The sequence below is a fragment of the Medicago sativa genome, chromosome 5 (genome assembly GCF_051527215.1).
Source record: "Medicago sativa cultivar Bolivia chromosome 5, Bolivia_mono, whole genome shotgun sequence".
Lineage (NCBI taxonomy): Eukaryota > Viridiplantae > Streptophyta > Magnoliopsida > Fabales > Fabaceae > Medicago > Medicago sativa.
This window is the reverse complement of record NC_140753.1, coordinates 340,369-362,892: the sequence shown is the minus strand read 5'-3', so window position 1 is coordinate 362,892 and position 22,524 is coordinate 340,369. Positions and strand designations below refer to the sequence as shown.

The 22,524-nt window shown below is 31.7% G+C and overlaps 5 protein-coding genes across 8 annotated transcripts; 3 read left to right on the top strand and 2 right to left on the bottom strand.

Annotated features, from left to right (window-relative positions):
* Positions 1–525: 525 nt before the first annotated feature.
* On the top strand, positions 526–6,033 carry LOC146918829 (histone deacetylase-like protein). Of its 4 annotated transcripts, none has more exons than XM_085712062.1 (5): positions 526–648; positions 744–886; positions 2,867–2,992; positions 3,082–3,220; positions 5,858–6,033. In XM_085712062.1, the coding sequence occupies exons 1-4, from the start codon at positions 625–627 to the stop codon at positions 3,209–3,211; spliced, it is 423 nt and encodes a 140-aa protein (XP_085568188.1). In that variant the 5' UTR covers positions 526–624; the 3' UTR covers positions 3,212–3,220; positions 5,858–6,033. The 4 variants fall into 4 exon arrangements, with proteins under 4 accessions (XP_085568188.1, XP_085568187.1, XP_085568189.1 ...); XM_085712061.1 differs by lacking the exon at positions 5,858–6,033 and adding an exon at positions 5,372–5,655; XM_085712063.1 differs by lacking the exon at positions 5,858–6,033 and adding an exon at positions 3,595–4,188.
* A 955-nt stretch (positions 6,034–6,988) lies between these two features.
* Positions 6,989–11,532, top strand: PUT5 (Amino acid permease family protein). Its single transcript, XM_085712058.1, has 3 exons — positions 6,989–7,540; positions 9,809–10,352; positions 10,691–11,532. Exons 1-3 carry the CDS (start codon positions 7,129–7,131, stop codon positions 11,211–11,213), a joined length of 1,479 nt encoding a protein of 492 aa, XP_085568184.1. The 5' UTR covers positions 6,989–7,128; the 3' UTR covers positions 11,214–11,532.
* Positions 11,533–12,247: 715 nt separating this feature from the next.
* Positions 12,248–14,142, bottom strand: LOC146918827 (leucine-rich repeat protein 2-like). Its single transcript, XM_085712059.1, has 6 exons — positions 13,844–14,142; positions 13,673–13,744; positions 13,444–13,587; positions 13,274–13,345; positions 13,118–13,189; positions 12,248–12,630 (listed from the first exon to the last, which is right to left on the bottom strand). Exons 1-6 carry the CDS (start codon positions 14,053–14,055, stop codon positions 12,564–12,566), a joined length of 639 nt encoding a protein of 212 aa, XP_085568185.1. The 5' UTR covers positions 14,056–14,142; the 3' UTR covers positions 12,248–12,563.
* A 2,049-nt stretch (positions 14,143–16,191) lies between these two features.
* LOC146918826 (glutamate racemase) lies at positions 16,192–16,797 on the top strand. The gene is made up of 2 exons (XM_085712057.1): positions 16,192–16,309; positions 16,432–16,797. The coding sequence occupies exons 1-2, from the start codon at positions 16,278–16,280 to the stop codon at positions 16,682–16,684; spliced, it is 285 nt and encodes a 94-aa protein (XP_085568183.1). The 5' UTR covers positions 16,192–16,277; the 3' UTR covers positions 16,685–16,797.
* Positions 16,798–18,251: 1,454 nt separating this feature from the next.
* LOC146918825 (SWIB/MDM2 domain superfamily protein) lies at positions 18,252–21,162 on the bottom strand. The gene is made up of 2 exons (XM_085712056.1): positions 20,836–21,162; positions 18,252–18,633 (listed from the first exon to the last, which is right to left on the bottom strand). Exons 1-2 carry the CDS (start codon positions 21,115–21,117, stop codon positions 18,514–18,516), a joined length of 402 nt encoding a protein of 133 aa, XP_085568182.1. The 5' UTR covers positions 21,118–21,162; the 3' UTR covers positions 18,252–18,513.
* Between the last annotated feature and the right edge of the window lie 1,362 nt (positions 21,163–22,524).

The following is a 22,524-nucleotide window of genomic DNA, read 5'->3' as shown; positions in this document are numbered from 1 at the left end:
ACTCAACTACAGGATGAGGCTCATGCACATGAGTATCACTCATGCCTCCCTTACCCCCTTCTCGCCCTACCCTTCACTTCGGTTTGTTGTAATCACTTCTGTCTTGAGATGTTGTCGTTGTAGGTCTAATCCATCTAATACGTCTGAGCGGTCCATATATGAAACAATCAAATTCACATATATAAATCAATAAAATACACAAAATAAATAAATAAAAACAATTTTGAACATAGATGAACACGTTCGAATTATATAATCCGAACACGTTCAACTTATATATATATATATATATATATATATAAGGGGTCTTGCTAACAAGTGCCCTAAGGGCATTGTTTAAGGAACTCATAAAAAGAAATTATGTCTTGAAAATACAAGTCAAACACATGTTAAAGTCATAACCGTACATTGTCCAATGCAAAAGTTGCTACTTTTAGATGCCTAAACAATGCACTTAGGCACTCGTTAGCATTTTCTATAAATAAATCCGGGTGAATATATAAGGGTAAAATTGGAATTGCAGAGAGTGGATGAGAAGTTTGGTAGGAGGATGAAATCAGAAAATTTAATCGCATCGCCTCTGCCTGTGCGCATTGAAAAGTAAGCTCATAGCTTCTACCGTTCATGGCTTCATCTTCTTCTCAACCGGTATTAACCTAAACCTACTTCTCTCACTTTTATTTTTCTTGTCGAATTTTCCATCACACACACAATAACTACTTATGCCATAATCGATGACTCAGGAAGGTGGTTTATCAGAAGAAGATTACGACTTAATCCATGGCTCTCAATCTGGTTGGGTCGATGCTCGTACTTCTTGTCATCATCTTCATTCCTTATCAAATGATCTTACCCACATTCCAACCCCTAATACTCCCTGCAACAGGTATCATCTTATTCTTTTAGGATAAAAATATGTTCTTGGAGTTCTAACCTCTCAAATTTATGCTATGCTAAATTGATGTGATCCCTTCACAAGAATTATTATTCAATCTTGGAATAAAAACAACCAAATTTATCTGTGTTATTTCGGTAGCAGCAGATGATGTTGCTCTATCCTGTTTTAGTAGCTCTTTCATTCCATTGAGGTAATCTTTGATTCGATAGAAAACTTATAGAATTGTCTAAAGTTCTTGTTTTATGTTCGACAGCAAATTATGCTTCTTTCGTAGTGTAAGATGGGTTGAAAGATGATGATGTGATTATGATGAATGGATTTGAGTTTTCATTTCGTTCATTTAAATTACAAACAATGGGCTGCAACATATATTCAAACACATTGAAGAGAGGACAAGAGCATTGAAGTAAGGAGATAAGGCTTTATGAGGAAGAATGACATTCGCGGAGTGGTTACACTTTAGAGATGAATGTTTATTTTTTCGTGTAACAATTCGGCAAGCTGAACAACTTTTTACATATATGTATCACGCCCAAAATGAATAAATGGAAGTAGAATTTTTATGGAACAGTTACCTTATTATTATTTGCTCCTACAATCTTTCATCAAAGTCCTTCTCATTTGACTCAAGCACATTCTCTCTTTCTTCAAATTGCCCCTCTTTTGATTTGAGTTCCTTCCGTTGGATTTCAAGTCTTGATTTATGCTTCTTCACTTGCTCTCTAAACTGCTTTTCTTTCAACTTGAGATCCTTCGCTCAACCGTCATGGACCTTTACTTGTTCTACAAACTGCTTCTCCTTTGACTTGAGATCTAGTTCGTCCTGCATGGATTCCAATCGTTGTTCTTCTTTTTGTTCCGTGGTACGCCATCCGTGAATAAAATCTTGAATTAATGTGAGTTCTTGGCGATTACTTCAAGATTCGATACATGAATGGCGCATCAATGGACAAAAATTGCAATCCAAGCATAACCAACTAGATAAAGTCAAAGGAGAAGCACTTTGTAGAAAACTAAAGGTGCATGAAGGAAGAGCGAAGCATTTCGTGTTGAAAGAGAAGCAGTTTGTAGAGCGATCAAGATTTGAAATCCAGCGGAAGGAACTCAAATTAAAGGAGGAGCAATAAGAAGATAGAGAGAAGGTGCTTGAGTCAAATGAGAAGGACTTTGATGAAAGATTGAAGGAGCAAATAATAATAAAGTAACCGCTCTATAAAATAAATAAAAGGAAGTTGAACTTCGATCAAAGTTCTACACTTCATTTTGGGCCTAATACATGGAAAAGATGTTCAACTTGCTGAATTGTTACAAGGAAAAATAAACAGTAAACTAGACCCACTCATTGTTCCAAAGTGTAACCGCTACATAATCGTAATTCTTCCTCATAAAGCCTTGTCTCATTTCTTCAATGTTCTTGTCCCCTCTTGAATGTCTTTGTCCCTCTATGTAGCAACCCATTATTTATTTAACATGTAGCAGCCCATTATTTATTTAATTTAAATTAACTAAATAGAAACTCCAACCCACTCATCAAAATCAAGTAATCAACTTTCATCCCATTTTACACCATCAAAGAAGCATAGTTTGTTCTTGAGCATAAAAGATGAATTGTAGAAAATTCTCTAAGCTTTCCGTCGAATCAAATATCACGTCAATTGGACATCTAGAGCTCAAGATATAGCCAAAACAAGACAGAGGTGACATCACTTACAAAAATAACACTTCGAACCAAAACTAATTTGGTTCTTTTTATTCCATGATTAAATCAATGTCTTTTAAAGGTCAAGCATGTTAAGATTGTTAAAAGTTCCACAATGGATGAGATACACCTTACAAGCCGGTTTTGTAAGTTGAGTTAGGCCCAAACCAAACTCTCTGAAGGATCACATCATTGATTGGTGGACAGTGCATCAAAAGTTATTGATAATATTCGACCAACAACTTAATTGGACATTTTTTTTCTTCCAGGTGCCAACACCCGAGTGAAAACTGGTTGTGTTTATCGTGTAAGGACGTGCTCTGTGGCCGTTTTGTGAACAGGCATATGCTCCAGCATTTTCGTGAAACTAATCATAGTGTGGCCCTCAGTTTCAGGTATTCATGATGCTCCTTTTTACTTGTGTCCCCTCTGACACCCCAATTATCTTGTGCTGCTTTTTTCATTCACTCATTCTGTCAAACAGTGATCTGTCAGTATGGTGCTTCTCCTGTGATGCTTATTTGGATGCTCAAGTTATTCAGCAATTGCGACATGTTCATGAAGTGGCCTATATATTGAAATTTGATGAACCTCCACCAGTTGGAGCAAGCTGAAGCCTGAAGGTTCGTCTAGGATTTGACCAGGGTTTATTATTTACATATCTTGTAGTTTTGATGGGAATCAATACTTCTATGCAATGAATTTGGATCTTTTCAGTTTCTACGTAACATTTGGGTTAGCTGTTTTATATTTTTGCGTATTTGAAGTACTACCTTGTGAAATACTTTGTTTGATGTTTGAATATCATACAATTCTGGATGGAGAGTCAGATTTTTTTATTGGGAATACAATCTATAGGATTCTGATTGGCCATGTTTTGCTTAAAATAGGAAATTTGAAATTTACAACTTTTAGAAAGTGGAAACTTAGGCCTAATGCTGAACATGGAATACTACTACCTGTTTCACTCCCTCTTTGCCCAATGTATGTGTTTCAGAGGTTTGGAAATGTCAACTCGATTCTCTAGATACTAATGAACAAGAAAAAAAGAGTTAAGAAAACACATGAAATGGGACATAAGTGGTTGTCATGGCTGCTATGACCGAACATAAAAAGACACTAGAGAGTAGAGATAAAATGATAGATGAAAGAGGATGGATGCAGCAATGCAGATGGAAGATGAAACACTTTGATAACATGAATTGTTTAATGAAAGTAGTCTTGGGAAGGAACAACTCCACTACTTTGTGAAAAAACAATAGCACTTTGGACATTGGATTTGACTCATCTAAAACAAGTAATTAGTAAAGTGAGAAAACAAGGGACGGAGAAGTTATCAATTCTCATGAAAAGAGTAGATAGACATTATTCTCACCCTATCAAGCGGGCATGACATTTATCATGTTATCGTTATTGAATAGAATAGAATAGAATCTTTACATAATAATTTACCCTATCGAGTCTGTACATAAGAATTTTCCCACTTAAACTGGTGTTATTTTGTAATTTTTCGTTATTCACATGTGTAAGTATCTGTAATAATTACTTTTTGAATGAATACTTGCCAATGCCACTTCATTACTCCCAAATACTATAAGCTGTGTAAATGTTGTCTGTCAATCAAATAAGTTATCCAATACATCTGTCTTCATTGAACCAAGAGTCGCTTAAAAGCTACAAATAAATAAGAAACTGGTATAGAAATATGATGCTTAAATCTCCTCCCTGTTTGTTTATGGAAATAACACAGGTCAATGATATCAATAACTGCCCTTTGGCATATTACTTGTGAGCCCTTTGGCATATTTGTTGAATGTTAATTTTTTCCGGAGTATGGGGCATTTCTCATATGGTTTTAGTTGTTTTGGGCAAAGAGGGCAAAGATGCTTTGCTGTGAGCATTATAAGCCTATGATTTACATCTGACGGAGAAATAGAAGCAGATGTAAATCATCGTATTCAAGCTGGGTGGTTGAAATGGAGAAGAGCCTCGGGTGTTTTGTGCGATAAAAAAGTACCACTTAAGCTGAAAGGAAAGTTTTACCGGACAGTAGTCAGACCGACAATGTTGTATGGTACGGAGTGCTGGGCGGTTAAGAGCCAACACGAGAGTAAAGTAAGTGTAGCGGAGATGAGGATGTTGCGCTGGATGAGTGGTAAGACTAGACATGATAGGATTAGGAATGACAACATTAGAGAGAGAGCGGGGGTAGCACTTATAGTAGAAAAGTTGGTAGAAAATAGGCTTAGATGGTTTGGACATGTAGAGAGAAGACCCATAGATGTCGTTGTTAGAAGAGTAGATCAAATGGAGGAGAGTCAGGTTAAAAGAGGTAGAGGAAGACCTAAGAAAACCATTAGAGAAACCATTAGAAAGGATTTAGAGGTCAATGAGTTGGATCCAAATATGGTTTTTGATAGAACACTATGGCGTCATTTGATCCATATAGCCGACCCCACTTAGTGGGGTAAGGCTTGGTTGTTATTGTTGTTGTTGTATATTAATTTTTATGTTGTTTCTTTTATGAGAAAGTGATACTCTTAAGCTTATTTTGTTCTTTTTCCTTTTATCCTTCATTACAAAGACTCAATAGATGTCTTATTTATTTTTCTGCTATGTTTTTTTTCTTTCCACGTACTAAACACTTTTTCTTTCTGCCTTTCATTCAAATTTTAAACATGTGATGCCTTTTTAAACATTGCTTATTTCCTCGAAATACAGTTGAACATGTTGAGATCCCATTGTTTTTACTGAATGCATCTGATATGTGACAGGTAAAAAGAATGAAGACAATTTCTGAATGCATGTTAATATTAGTTTGTCACTTGGGAGAGTTTGGTAGCTCATTTGGTTTGAGCCAAAAGTTAAAAGGGTTAAAGGAGTTGGAGGTGTTCAAACTCGGACGAAGGAGTAAATATTAATCTAATAACTAACATTTGTCATAATTTTTTTTAGTTTGTCAGTAATTACCTTAGTATAGTCGCCACACGTTTCTTTCTCCATTCCACGAATCTATACTAGTTTTGAGCAAGCTATAGTTAGATAATTCTTATTCATGTTAATGATCGTGTGTGTTCATGTTCATCTAAAAGGAAGCACACATATATTTACGAAGGAAAAAAAAAAAGGCACACATCTCTCCCTATATCTAGAAGTAAAAATGCCACTATATTGATGTTAAAATGGTATTGTCTCTTAAACTAACACACTTTCACCGTACAAAACGTGGCTGGCAAATCACAATTCTCTTTTGTTTGCAGTGAAAACTTTGTTTAATCATCGCTTCCACAATTTCCTTCCTGCGCATGAAGATAAAACCTACATACAATGGCACTTCATAACCATGAAGATAGTTTCAAGATGCACTTTTTTTATTTGCTTATGATGTCATTTTAAGACAGTTTAAGACGACTCCAGTCTTATTTTATTTTTTCTACGATTTTTTTTTTTTTGTTCTTGTGTACTTTTAATAGAGAATATGATTTATGTAAAGTATAACAAGGACCCATAAGTAAGTTTTATTCTAAATAAAGTAACACAACAAGTTCTTAGTTTTTTAGAACAAGATGGTAGTTGTTTTTTTAGAACAGAGGGTCAAAACCCAAAATAGAAAACTAACTTGTAATTAAATGAGGTGTATAGAAACACCAGTATTAGCAGCTAAGAATAATTAAAACTAACTCGGGTAACACATTGCTTTCATAGTATGCATGGCAAATACTGAATTACAAATCCATCTCTAGTTACTTTTGAATGTTCATCAGCAAGCTCCAACACATTAGAATCCCATTGTTTCCATTGAGAAGAAGTGTAGACACCACAACCTGTGCATCACAATGAAGTTAAACTCTACCCGTCTCTCAACTCCTTGCCAAATGCAAACCTTCAAAAACACCCCAAAGCTTCACAACAAAAGCACTACATACAAGCATTCTCATCATGCAAAACGCCACCGCAACATGAAATAGAAGGCCAAAGTGGCTTGGATCACCAAACTCCAAAGTTGTTGGAATTTGCTGCAGCCAGAAAATTCCTGCAATCACGTATCTGTTAGTCGTGAGATCAAGAGTGGTTTTTTTTTTTTTTTTGTCAAGTGATATAGTTGCTAAAAATTCGCTTTTAATAAAAGAATAAAAGAAGTGTCTAGAGGTTTGAACGTCAAACCTATGTGTTATAATGCATTGTCGGAATTAATTGAGTTAAACTCATGGGAACAAATCAAGTGCAGTTCTAATTTAAACTCGGTATTTTTGAAATATTAAATTTAAAATTAAATCATTTTTTTCTAAGCCATCGGATCAAGAGAGGGAAAAGGGCGACGGCATGAAATCAAATTTTGTTAAGGTTGACGGGTGTGAAAGATTAAAAAAATCAATAGTAATGAAAAAATTGATTTGTTGGGTGATGGATTCGTGTTGAGAAATAAGGTTTGCAACATGAAGGTTGTGTTGTGTTGTGCTGTGAACAGATCTGAAATATTAATAAACAAGAAGTTAATCTCATCCGTTGACTATTGATTCTTCTTCTGCTGATGGATGATGATGAAGTAGTAACTGCTGCTGCTGCTCCAAAACTAACCTTATTACCTCTGATTGCTCTAATCTTCTACGAAGTCTCCGGCGGTCCATTTGGAGTTGAGGATTCTGTTAGAACCGGCGGTGGTCCTCTTCTATCCTTACTCGGCTTCTTCTTTTTCCCTCTCATTTGGAGTGTCCCTGAAGCTCTCATCACCGCTGAACTCGCCACTACTTTCCCTCACAACGGTGGCTATGTTCTTTGGATATCATCTGCTTTTGGTCCCTTTTGGGGTTTTCAAGAAGGTTTTTGGAAATGGTTTAGTGGTGTTATGGACAATGCTCTTTATCCTGTTTTGTTTCTTGATTACTTGAAACATTCCTTTCCTATTTTTAACCGCATGCTAGCCCGTATTCCTGCTCTCTTAGGCTTTGTTTGCGAGTTGGGTTTTGGAGGGGAAGGGAGGGGAAGGAAAGGCTTATGGAGAGGTAAACCCTTGTTTGCGAGTTTTAAAAAACAAGGGAAAGGTTTTGGGGGGTTTAGAAGGGCTTCATTTGTTCAATTTTAAAGTTCCCCCAAATTGGGGGGTTTTGGGGGGTTAAGCATATAAATTGACAATTTTGCCCTCATAATAATTCAAATTGACAATTTTAAATATAACCTAATTATTACGATCTCTTTTCAAAACAACTTTTTCTAAACAGCTTATATATCAAAAACAGCTTATTACAACCTCTTTTCAAAAAACAACTTATTTATGCAAATTAGCTTTTAACGACCTCTTTTTCAAAATCAGCTTATTCAAAACAACTTATTCATCAAAAACAGCTTATTACGATCTCTTTTTCAAAAAACAACTTATTGAAAACAACTTATTCATCCAAAACAGCTTATTACAATCTCTTTTTCAAAAACAACTTATTCAAAACAGCTTATTTATCCAAAACAGCTTATTACAACCTATTTTCAAAAAACAGCTTATTCAAAACAGCTTATTTATGCAAAATAACTTATTACCACGTCTTTTTCAAAAACAACTTATTCAAAACAGCTTATTTATCCAAAACAGCTTATTATGACCTCTTTTCAAAAAACAACTTATTCAAAACAGCTTATTTATGCAAAACAGCTTATTACCACGTCTTTTTCAAAAACAGCTTATTCAAAATAGCTTATTCATCCAAAACAGCTTATTACGACCTCTTTTTCAAAAACAGCTTATTGAAAACAGCTTATTTATGCAAATCAGCTTTTAACGACCTCTTTTTCAAAAACAGCTTATTCAAAACAGCTTATTCATCCAAAACAGCTTATTACGACCTCTTTTTCAAAATCAGCTTATTCAAAACAGCTTATTACGACCTCTTTTTCAAAAACAGCTTATTGAAAATAGCTTATTCATCCAAAACAGCTTATTACAATCTTTTTTTCAAAAACAACTTATCCAAAACAGCTTATTACAATCTCTTTTTCAAAAACAACTTATTCAAAACAGCTTATTTATACAAAACAGCTTATTACAATCTCTTTTTCAAAAACAACTTATTTAAAACAACTTATTTATGCAAAGCAGCTTATTGGATGATTAAGTTGTTCTCAATAAGCTGTTTTTGAAAAAGAGGTCGTATTAAGCTGTTTTCGATAAATAAGCTGTTTTGAATAAGTTGTTTTTGAAAAGGAGATCGTATTAAGCTGTTTTGTACAAATATGGTGTTTTGAATAAGTTTTTTTTTTTGAAAAAGAGATTGTAATAAGGTGTTTTGGATGAATAATCTGTTTTCAATAAGTTGTTTTTGAAAAAGTGGTCGTATTAAGCTGTTTTGGATGAATAAGCTGTTTTGAATAAGCTGATTTTGAAAAAGAGGTCGTTAAAAGCTGATTTGCATAAATAAGTTGTTTTGAATAACCTGTTTTTTGAAAAGAGGTTGTAATAAGCTGTTTTGGATAAATAAGCTGTTTTGAATAAGCTGTTTTTGATAAAGACGTGGTAATAAGTTGTTTTGCATAAATAAGCTGTTTTGAATAAGCTGTTTTTTGAAAAGAGGTTGTAATAAGCTGTTTTGGATAAATACGCTGTTTTTGAAAAAGAGATCTTATTAAGCTGTTTTGTATAAATAAGCTGTTTTGAATAAGTTGTTTTTGAAAAGAGGTTGTAATAAGTTTTTTGGACAAATAAGTTGTTTTGAATAAGTTGTTTTTTGAAAAAGATATCGTAATAAGTTGTTTTGTATAAATAAGTTGTTTTGAATAAGCCGTTTTTTAAAAAAGAGATCGTAATAAGCTTTTTTTTTTATAAATAAGCTGTTTTTTAAAAATAGATCGTAATAATTTACTTTTTATGAGATAAGTTGTTTTGAATAAATTTTAAGATAAATTACAAAGTATAACACAACGTATTGTTTTTAAGAGAAAAAAAAGAAAATAGATCGTAATAATTTACTTTTTATGAGATAAGTTGTTTTGAATAAATTTTAAGATAAATTACAAAGTATAACACAACGTATTGTTTTTAAGAGAAAAAAAAGGGTAAAATAGTAAAATTACAACATAAGCCCTCAATTTCCTTTCCTTGTTGGTTTTTTAACTCCCAAACAAGGGGAAGGTTTTCCCTCCTTTCTCCCTTCCCTCTCTTTCCTTCCCTTCCCCTCCTAAGCCTTTCCTTTCCTTCCCCTCAAAACTCGCAAACAAAGCCTTAGGGATCACGTTTTCCCTTACTTATTTGAATTATAGAGGTCTTCACATTGTTGGTTTCTCTGCTCTTGTTTTAACCATTTTCTCGCTTTTACCCTTTCTTGTTATCTTTGTTCTTTCTGTTCCCAAAATCAGACTAAGGCGATGGTTTGTTGTGGATTTTAATAACGTCAATTGGCGTGGTTACTTCAATAACATGTTTTGGAATTTGAATTATTGGGATAAAGCTAGTACTCTTGCAGGGGAGGTTGAGAATCCAAGTAAAACGTTTCCCAAAGCCCTTTTTTGGGGGATGCTTTTGGTGGTCTCTTCGTATTTGATTCCGTTGCTAGCAGGAACAGGTGCTTTGAGTTCCCCTCCAACTGAATGGGCTGATGGTTATTTTGCTGAAGTCGGGATGTTGATTGGTGGTTTTTGGCTTAAACTGTGGATTCAAGCCGCCGCTGCCATGTCTAACCTTGGATTGTTTGAAGCAGAAATGAGTAGTGATGCTTTTCAACTTCTTGGAATGAGCAAGATGGGATTGCTTCCAGCTGTATTCTCATCAAGGTCAGTAATGTTTTACTTTTATGTCATGTCTCAATACCCTCTTTCTCTTTCCTAGGTAGAAAATGAAACTAAATTCAACTATGATGAAATTGTGATACCCTCTCCTTGTATGGTATCTTTCTTTTAATTAGATTGTATATAAGCAATATGGTTATCTGTTTTGAAAAAATAGATGGAAGATTTGAACTTCATCCTTAAAGGGGATTTGTAGTGGATGTAGTACCTACCATTTAGTCTTAAGTGAGTGGTAGATGAGAGTACTTTCAAATTTGATATTAATTGCTTGAACAAAAAGGTAACAGTGATCTAACATTGATGTGGTACTATAAACTTTCTAGGTCTAAGTATGGAACGCCGACTATTAGCATTTTATTCTCTGCAACTGGAGTTATCTTCTTGTCATGGATGAGCTTTCAGCAAATACTGGAGTTCCTCAATTTCTTATATGCTATAGGAATGCTTCTTGAGTTTGCAGCTTTTATAACTTTGAGATTGAAGAAGCCAAATCTTTATAGACCTTTCAGAGTTCCGTTCCAAACATTTGGTGCGGCCATGCTTTGTTTGCCTCCTGCTTTGTTACTTATTCTTGTTATGTGTCTGGCTTCTTTGAGAACGTTCTTTGTAAGTGGAGCAGTAGTAATCGTTGGATTTATCTTGTACCCTATCTTGGTTCAAGCCAAGAATAAAAATTGGTTACTGTTTGAAGTGGAACAACTGTCATCACCTTCCAATGGTTGGCATTCAATTGATTCAGAACTGGTTGGCCATGAAAACAAGGACACAGAGCTTTCTATGAGCTCACCATTGCCTATGGTGGAAGAAGAATTGTCTTTAATGCAAAGTGGTTCTAATCCAAAGTAGAGGGTCTTGTCTTGACGTATTTTTCATAGAAAATTCACATTAGATTGTTGCATATTCTGGTCTTCATAGACTTTATTAAGGTTGCAAGAAATGGACACGGTTTTCCATTATACTGTTGATTCAAGTATTGAGAGAGGCCACTGTAAAACAGATATTCAAAGAGTAGAAGCAGAGTTCTGTACGATGGCTGAATGGTGAAAAGAACATGACCAAATCTTGTTTGTTGTACCTTGCTTATATTTTACATTTGTTATTACAATCAATTTAGCAAAGAATTATAATTATTTTCGATTAATGAAAATTCTTATCAGTTACAACATGTTTGTTTCTGCATCATAGGCCCTCTCAATGCATGTCCAATAGTCTCTTCAAAGGATAACATTTGGTTCAATTCATGGCGTCACTACAATTTTATACATTTCCAAACACAATATTTTAGACAGGTTTTATTTTGATTCACATTTACACAACTCCCAATTGTACATTGCTGCATTTTTTGAGTTTTGTTTTTAAATATACTGTCTTGCTTATTTTGCATCAGACATAGTGATTGATTGTGCAAAGAATTGATCAAAAGATGTAGTCATGATTCAACTGAGTACATTTAAACTATAATGACATTAATTCTGAAGAATGCTTTGTAGGAACAAATTTGTCGTTGTGTTCCAATAATGTACAAGATTTATCATATATGAAAATTGTGTCAAAATAAACCATACAATTGAGCTCAAGTGGTTGTCCGAGTTCAATTCTTGGGTGGAACAATTCTTAGCCAGGCTATCCTTACCTCACAACCGAACTCCGGATTACAAGGGCCCCTTTCCCCTAGGAACCAAGGGTTAACACCCAAAAAAAAATTGTGTCAGAATAACTCGTCCTGTGCTGGATCATGAATTTGGCCAAACTTCCTATGGACTACCAAATTAAACAGAAGAATTAGGCAGCAAATCACTTTGACCCTTTTGAGTTTGAAGCAACATAGGAGCCCCACTTTCAATTGTTTTCTAAAGCATTTAAATTTTAAGACAAATGTGTTTCTACGGTTGTGAAACCGATCATAACATTAGCATGAAAACGGTTGTCTGAAAAATATTCAGGAATCAAAAACAAAATATTAAAGCCTTTTGCTTTATGTGAGTATATAAAAACAAAAGGAAAATAGATACAACGAGTCTTGCTATGCAGTCTGCAATCATCTTATTTACTATTACATATATTTGGACGTACATGTGTGTCCTACTTAGATTCATTTTGCAGCAATCATACATCTCCGATACTGCTAACTGCCCAAGTAAAGAAGCCTCTTCATAGCAATCTGAGGAGGCCAGTTGTGGAATTCTTCTGTCTTTCTTAGCATCCAAAATCATAAGGAACCAGTCCTTTCAGTTCTGGGCCGTTGAGTCCGTTATTTTCAAAGCTGAAACACAAGTAGTAAACATATACTTCAGCTTCAAATGTTATGAATACAAGTTTGGGCGACTATTCTAAGAAGCGAGATACTTTGCAAAAGTATTTAGTGTATGTAATCTTTAATTCAAATCAATTATTATCTCAAGCATGTTAAATATGGTCATTTTATCTTAGTTCAGTAATGATAATAAGCTAGACACTAAAGTAGTAAGTAGACAAAATTTCCAGATGTCTCGTATAAATGAGACATGCTAGGATGGTTGATAAGGTAACAGTTACTGAAAGTGATGCAGTCGTATATTGATGCTTCCTATTTTCAGCAGGAATATGTTGGAATTAATCTAACAGATGATTTTCAGAACCATGATGTGGTGTATGATGGTATGGATCTTGGTTTTATCCTACCAGCTGAAACTGACAATTTCACATGCTAGTTGTATAATATGATGAATTGTATTGTATAGTGCCTGCAAACAGTTAGTGTATTGTATTACCTCTGTGCTGGGAAAGATCCAAAGTTGCCATCTACTGGTATTGTTCCACAGAGGTCATTATTGGAAACATCACTGCACAATCACAATCATGGTTTGAAATTAGTTGAAAAATGAATAAAGTAGCAAAATAGAAAGAAAAAAGAATGAGAAACTTACAAGAATTTAAGATTCTTAAGGTGAGTGAGTTGTCTTGGAATGGGTCCAGTGAGCTTGTTGTTGTTTAAGCGTCTACAGTAGTATATGATGAATGCAAAAATGATTAATAAATTGATTGATGTATGGAAGAGTAACATAAAGAGAAGAGATGATTTGGGGGGATGACTTACAGGAATTTAAGCGAGTTCAAGTTGGCAAAGGAGTTAGGGATAACACCTTGAAATTTGTTATTATACAAATCCATACTAATAAGGTTCTTTAAGTTACCAAGTTCGTTGGGAATGTTGCCATATATGTTATTGTTATAAAGCTCCCTGCAAATGCAAAATAAATAATTGAGGGACAACAAAACAGAACACAAGACATGATTTAGCAGTATGTATGTATGTATGTACGTACAGATATTGGAGGTGGGTTAGTTGGGCCAATTCAGGTCCCAAAGTACCAGAGATGTTAGAATTGCCCAAGTCTCTGAAATTCAATTCAATTGAAACATTAGAAGAAGCATAAATAAATAAATAAAATAACCCTAAGAAATGAAATGAAATGAAATGGATCTATCTAACTTACAAGCGAATAACGTGATTGTTAGAGTCGCAGGTAACATGGAACCAAGTACAAGAGTTAACAAGAGTAGGGTCCCAGCTTTGAAGGACGTTGTTGGGATCAGAAAGTCTGGTTCTGAAAGCATGAAGTGCGTTACCTTCAGAGTTTGTTGAAAGAGATGGGAGAGGAAGGATTAGAAGTAACACAGACACAGAAATCAAACTACACATATTCATTCTTTCTTTCTTTCTTTCTTTGTGAGTTAAGAAAGAAAGAGAGAGAAGAAGGGAACTAAAGTAAGTAACTAAAGAGAAAGACAAGTTAGAAAGAAGAAAGGAAAGGGAAGGAAGTCAAAAGAAAAGAGGTTGAAACGGTGCCAATACGACAGACACATTAACATTGACTGAAGTCAATCACTCACGCGTTGCTTCTATTCTACTGTGCTTGTGCTCTGGTCCCACCCCACCATTTAATTTGGTGCTTGAATTAATATCACCAAGTTTGACTCTAATTTCAAACCTCAACATTTGTTACCAACTAAGAAGCCAATATACATGACACAAGAGAGGACACGGAAAAATTTTAAAATTCAAAGATACGATACTGTTGGGATATTTTAATAAAAAATTAAATTTAAACTACATATTAAAATTTAAAATACAAAATATGAACTAAAATTCAAAAGGAAAAAAATTGGCGTAAAACCTAGACCAAACAGACATATAAAATTGATAAGGCACAATAAAGAAATTGCCTTCACACAACAATCAACAATAACATCGTTCTCAAACAAACAAAGAGACACAAAACAAACGGCGGCAACAATAGAAATATAAATGTAAGTAATATTGATAATAAGGAAAACAACAATTAGTCAATTACATATATAATATATCCTAAATAGAAAACATCATTACTTAGTCAATTACATGTATACCAAATATAATAGAAATATCTGGTAGCCCTCACATATCGATTTTCCATCGCCTATCGCTCGTATCTTAGATGTATCTAAAAAGTATCAGTGTTTTAAAAAGAAATAAATTTAATCTTCGGATAGGTGTTTGTTTTTCAACAATATTCTCAACATTCTTTGTACTCTTTCCAAAAGTGAGAATTTATAAAACCTTTAATAAAGCCATATTTCTACTCATGTTAAAAGTCATACAAGATAAAAGTATAGAAAGTAATATACAATTTGTATTGATAATGAGAATGTTGATTGCATTAAGGTTCATAAGACATATAATCAATAAGAACAACTAACTAGTCTAACTAATTTTCTTTTTTTTTTCAAATGAGGGGTGACTAAATTTTACATCTAACACTTTCAATAAGAACATTTTAGGCAAACAAATTGTTTTATCATACGTAGTAAGCTAACATAATTAATGAATTTTCAAAATTGATATACAAAATTTAAAGGGCTAATAATAATATGAGACCGTGATTAGAATAGAGTAAGCTACATCCAATGTATAAAAAAAAAAAAAAAAAAAAAGATTAAGCTACATGATAATTGATGTGCTACTTTGTTTGAGGCAAAAGAAGGAAAAGATAACATTACTTTGAGACTATATCCATGGTGTTTAATTATTGATCGATCCATGCATGGTGCTTATTTGTACACGCATTTTACTCGGGGAAGAACAGACACTAATTCCCACGACTGAAATGAAATATGAAAAGTAGCAAGACATGACAATGTGGTGATGTTATTATATTCGCCTAATAAACAAATATTTAGACAGAGCACAACAAAATTGTACTACAATTTCGGTAACAAAATTGATATTCGTTTTTTAAAAAAATAAATAAATAAAAAGACATTCGTTTAATCCACATTGAATTAGTTGGAGAAAGGAGCAGGGCCGTCTTAACAAATTCATAGGCCCGTTTTAGTTTTATAAGGGATGCAAAAAAAATTAAATTATGGGCCCAAAAAAAAATTACACAAGTCATTTAAAAAAAATTAAAAATTACACTTTGGTGGGACTTGAACACATGACCTCTCATTCACCAAAAGCTACCCGTGCCACAAAAGCACGCTTAGCAGATTGATATTATTTGCTTTTAATACATATATAACCATTATTTAGTGTCTTAAATATTTTTAAAAAAAAATTTGGGCCCCAAAAAATTGGAGGCCCGGTGCCGTAGCCCAGCCTCGACGGGCTATGGGCCGGCCCTGGAAAGGAGTAGGAAAAGCAAGGGTTTATAATGAAAGCGCAGATTGATTTTCCTCAAAAGAACATGAGTATAATTATGCTGTTGCATTCTCATGTGCAAAAGAATTTATTCTTCTTTATTGGACCTGTACTTGCGAGATTTATATACTAGTCCATTACATTATAAATAAGCATCATTTCACCATGTGAATTGGCAGGTTAATTTCATATCTAGACAATAATATTTCATATCAAGTAGCAGCTTCCAATACGGACGTACGTATTGATTCATGGGAAGATCAAACATGTTCATGCATCTCCGGTAATATATAGTATCTTTAATTTATATAATACTGACTTAAACTAATCAATATTGGTGTAACACAATTGTGAGTGAATGAATATGAATGAAACTTACTTACTACTATAATACACTGGGTGCAGGAGAACAGCTAAGGGAGCGGAGAGTACTACTGGGCTCAGTAGATACTTAGGAAGAGAAGCTGGGTCGAAGCAGCTGCTGGTTGATCAAAAGACAAAGAGTAGTAGTTTAGTGGATTCATCATCATCATATTCAAGCTGTTGGGTTCCACACCCAAGGACTGGAATTTACTTCCCTGTTGGCCATGAATGGGTAATGGAAGATGTTCCTGATGGCGCTGCCACCTTCTCCGAGACCTGTTACTTCAGGAACTAACCATGTGGTCGGGGTGGATGACATTCAAAATGAACTAATGTAATATCATATCATATCATATGTATACCTCCATCATCACCAGAAAATAAATACACACTACGTTTACTATATTATATGTGGAGCTTTAAGAACTCAAGCATCCACCACCACCATCTAATATTATAAAGCTAAGTGAGGTATCCAATTGAACATATTAAATCAATGAAGAGATCTTATGTGTGCAATTTTTTTAGGTCTTAAAAAATTGTGATGCCATAAAATAAATGGTAAGAAATCATGGGAGGGGTCTTACATGTATCATTTTTGTTAAGTTTAAAATGGTGAGGCCAAAAAATTAATTGAGACAAATTGTGAGAGGAAACCATAAAATTAGTGCGTTGAACAGCATATTTATTTATTGGAGTGGAATTGAGGTCTAAAACAATGGCTTTAGTGGCGTATAATTGATAGAATTCAGCGGGAAACATTGGATTAAAAGTACATTAACTCTCCCTTTCTATCCGGTCAAGAAGATCAAAACTATGGATGATTCCAATTTTTATAAGTCATTCTTAGAAACTTATGAAAATTGCCTCTTCAAACATTGTTCAAGTTCTAGCAATGTAAGTTTCAAAACAACGAATACACCACTATGTAGGAGTGTCAAGTATAAGAAGTCCTATGATAGATGGAAATAAGATGTTGAGTAACGTAAAAATGAGATGATCCATATAATTAATGTTTTAAGATTTTAAATGAAAAAATAGTGTCTAAATCATTTTTATCGTCACTCTTAACCCCTGATGTAATGTCTCCTAAGTGGTTTGAGCCTCCTTCAAGACCCAACACATGGTTCATCATTCATCAATTAAGAGATTGGTGACTCTAGTCCTATTTATAAGAAAAATTTGACTTTTTAGATTTATTGAGTTTATCTTGTCTAAAAATACATCATTTATACAATGAATCAAAAAAGTCAAATGTTACTTATAAATAGGACATAAGAGAGTAATTAATTGATTAAACCAGCATTTACAAGCAAATAGGTTAGAAATGTTAATGTCCACCTTATAACACACTCTAATAATAATTTGCCACATCATCCATTAATTTTACTCCATGACTTGCTATCTTTTCAACCATTTATTATATGTGTTTTGTTAACGAGTGCCCCGGAGCACTCTTTAAGGATCCTAAATTTATTAAATATTCTTTAAAAAAGTGAAATGTTACAAATTTCAATGCATTGATTACACAATTTTTCATAAAAACTTACTATTAATGGAATTTTAATATTTCCCTTATTATATTTATTATTAATATTGGAATTTTACTAACAAATATTATAAAAGCTTTTCATCCTCCTGCTGCGCACTTGAACTTCTCACCACCATTTCTTCAACAAAGGTTCGACAAAGTAACAAAAAATAAGATAAGATACCCCTAAATCATGGCACAAGAATGTTTCAGTTGCACGGAGTTACTCGTAATTAAATAATCATCTCACTCTCCTTCACCTGAGTGGTTGGACCAACAATCATGAGCAGAATAATAAATAATCATAAGCAGAACATATAGCAGCAACATATTTAACATGTCCAATAAAAACCTAATAATAATAATAATAATTAAAAGGAGTACACACTATCGCATGCTGAAGAAATTACATCATTCAAAACGAAATCTTCAACAGAATCCTGTTCTGTACCTGAAGTACTAACAAAAACAAAAAACTAAGGCTACTACTATATTGCAGGTCACGATACTTCCAAATATAACAGTTCCATACACCAAAACGTGGCCTTCATATGATATAAAAACTAAACCTTGAGACTTAGTGGCCTTTGCCTTCAATTAAGGAAGTGAGGGCTAATCAAGCCAGCAATCTCAAGCATATCAACTTCATCTCTCCCTGCAAATACCTTCTTCAGTTTCTCATCACAGCGAATAAGCCTCTTTTTCTCAGGGTTCTGAATATATTAGAAAGAAACATTCAATTAAAACCAATCAAACGTTGCTGAACGTATTTATGAATGCAGGATAGCATTGGATTAATGGATAATTATCCCAGAGAACATTCAATTTATGGATGATACGGAAATAATCAAACACTATACTAGTGTAGTCTGTACAAGAGTAGTTGTAGGAAGCTAGAAAATAATAATAATAATAATAATAATAATAATAATAATAATAATAATAATAATAATAATAATAATAATAATAATAATAATAATAATAATAATAATAATAATAATAATAATAATAATAATAATAATAATAATAATAATAATAATAATAATAATAATAATAATAATAATAATAATAATAATAATAATAATAATAATAATAATAATAATAATAATAATAATAATAATAATAATAATAATAATAATAATAATAATAATAATAATAATAATAATAATAATAATAATAATAATAATAATAATAATAATAATAATAATAATAATAATAATAATAATAATAATAATAATAATAATAATAATAATAATAATAATAATAATAATAATAATAATAATAATAATAATAATAATAATAATAATAATAATAATAATAATAATAATAATAATAATAATAATAATAATAATAATAATAATAATAATAATAATAATAATAATAATAATAATAATAATAATAATAATAATAATAATAATAATAATAATAATAATAATAATAATAATAATAATAATAATAATAATAATAATAATAATAATAATAATAATAATAATAATAATAATAATAATAATAATAATAATAATAATAATAATAATAATAATAATAATAATAATAATAATAATAATAATAATAATAATAATAATAATAATAATAATAATAATAATAATAATAATAATAATAATAATAATAATAATAATAATAATAATAATAATAATAATAATAATAATAATAATAATAATAATAATAATAATAATAATAATAATAATAATAATAATAATAATAATAATAATAATAATAATAATAATAATAATAATAATAATAATAATAATAATAATAATAATAATAATAATAATAATAATAATAATAATAATAATAATAATAATAATAATAATAATAATAATAATAATAATAATAATAATAATAATAATAATAATAATAATAATAATAATAATAATAATAATAATAATAATAATAATAATAATAATAATAATAATAATAATAATAATAATAATAATAATAATAATAATAATAATAATAATAATAATAATAATAATAATAATAATAATAATAATAATAATAATAATAATAATAATAATAATAATAATAATAATAATAATAATAATAATAATAATAATAATAATAATAATAATAATAATAATAATAATAATAATAATAATAATAATAATAATAATAATAATAATAATAATAATAATAATAATAATAATAATAATAATAATAATAATAATAATAATAATAATAATAATAATAATAATAATAATAATAATAATAATAATAATAATAATAATAATAATAATAATAATAATAAACACTTGAATTGTAATCTAATTATATGAAACATGTAGTTAAGATTATATGGCTCCAAAATTGACAATAGAATCCATCAGCATCAACCATTATAAAACAGAATTGCATATACAACAAATTCAGAAAATTTGTGCAATTGAAACGCGGAAAAGCAGAGTTAGTACTTGATGGCCAGACAGACAGACAGGTTAATTATGTATTGTGCTGTATGTAGAACAAGTGCAAACAAGGTTAAAAATACAGAGTTAGATATGACAGTCAAAAAGTTGATGTACAAATTGGATTCCCATTTAGTTGGTTAAAAATAAAAGAATGAAAACTAGATTTGGTTTTCTGCTGCAGCCCAATTGAATTTAGCCCCCATAATAACCGATTATTCCCAAATTAGTGCCTAATAATATATTCATTCAGACCAAATTGGTTGTTGAGTCAAAATAAAACATGAACAAATGGTCTTGTAATATATGTATTGTAGTCAATGAAACAGATATCATGTCTTGAAATGAAACCATCTTAATAACTAACAACTTACCATTCTGAATATATGCAGTTTAACAACAATTTCAAAAACAAATAATTTGTACGGTTTAGGTGAAATTTTAAAAAAGGCTTATTATCCTCAAGAGAAAGAGAAAGGAGAGAAGTTAGACCTGAAGATTGTGTTCCTTAATGTGGGCCCAAATGCTCTTGAGGGCTTGGGTTCGGGAAATCTCGGGTTGGCCGACGAGGTCTTGCATCTCGGGGGAGATTTTTTTAGGTTTCATAATACCGCGAATTTTGCCTCCGGTGGGTGGAGGCTGAGAGACGGTGGCAGAAGTAACTGTTCGGAGTGGAGCCATACGCAACGAAGGTGTGGGAAACGCAAACCTTGGAGTCCTGAGAGTTAGAGGAGGAGATGATAATAATAGTCCGGTAGCCATTGAAACCGCCATCTTCACTCACAGCGAGCGAATGGATAATCTTTGTTTTGCAAACTTACTGAATAACACCAACACTATCCCCCCCTTACTCACTCCGCTCAACTGTTATCTCCTTCTCTTTTCAATTACCAATCTGCCCTTTTCAAACTTAGATATTTTCCATTCCTATCCACTTTCTTTTTCCACCCTCTTTTTCCTACTTCATAATAAAGTTTTTTTTTTTTTTTTCAAGTAGCCTAATGGCTGGAGCTTACACGTTTTAAATGTGAAAAAGTAGGGTTAAGCTCATGGGAACTATAATATCATTTTTTAAAAACATAAAATTGCACTTTCAATTTTCCTCCCTCAAACATAGACTAGATATCAACTCATTTCTACCTAATCCTCTCATCTGTGATCTTCATGATTCAATTATGGTTCTGGTTTTTAAATCACTGCTCGTTAATATACCAATATTGATGGGAAAAAAAATGATATTTATATAATCATTTTGTGACAACTCTCTCATACTCTCGTTGTTTTTTACTCTCTATTATTTTGGTTATTATGTCAAATATATAAAAGATTTTGTATATTTTTAATTTTTTCACAAATCGCCCAAATAACATATCTCATATTGATGCATCATATTGTAACCAAAAAAATATTAATGCATCATTATATGTCATTTCTTCTTCTATTAAAAAGACACGAAAGATCAACAAAGCCAACAAAAACCTCATAATAACAGCTGCATCCTTCCATAGAAAATAAACTAGACTTTTTCCCGTGCTATCGCACGGGTCTGTTAAAAGATATTTGCATGTTAACAAAAGAGCAGGTCACTTATTCTGGAATAAAAAAATAAAATAGACTTGATGTACAATGTGAGCATAAAACATGATCATTAACTAATGACTTCATTTCATAGGTTACCATTGAGAAAGCATAATAGCTGCACAACATAAGTATAACAATATTTCAAAAAGAATAGTGTCTAAATTGTAAAGATCAGTTTATAAAAAGAATCATTCTATAATATCTAGAAGCTCAATATATCAAATATGCTATCATCTTAACTCCATGTTTTTTCATAACTTAAACAACATATAAATTCTATATTTTTCTATCATATAGAGGCCGAAAACAGATGGCACAAATTTAAAAACAAAACATTACCCGATCATCAAGTAATATCATATGAAGACTTCAAATGTCATTTGGATTGAACCAATCAGGTATAGTCCAAAGATTAATCACTCTTACCTTGACTTGGAAATAAATCTTTCCACCAACAATGTCTGAGATTTTTGTTATCTTTGGAGCGTTGGATCAAAATTCTTACAAAGAAAAATAGAATGTATGTAGACAAAAGAGCCAAGATGCATGTAAAAAAAATTACATCTTTGCTTGCCATTTACGATAGTGAAGATGGTTTGA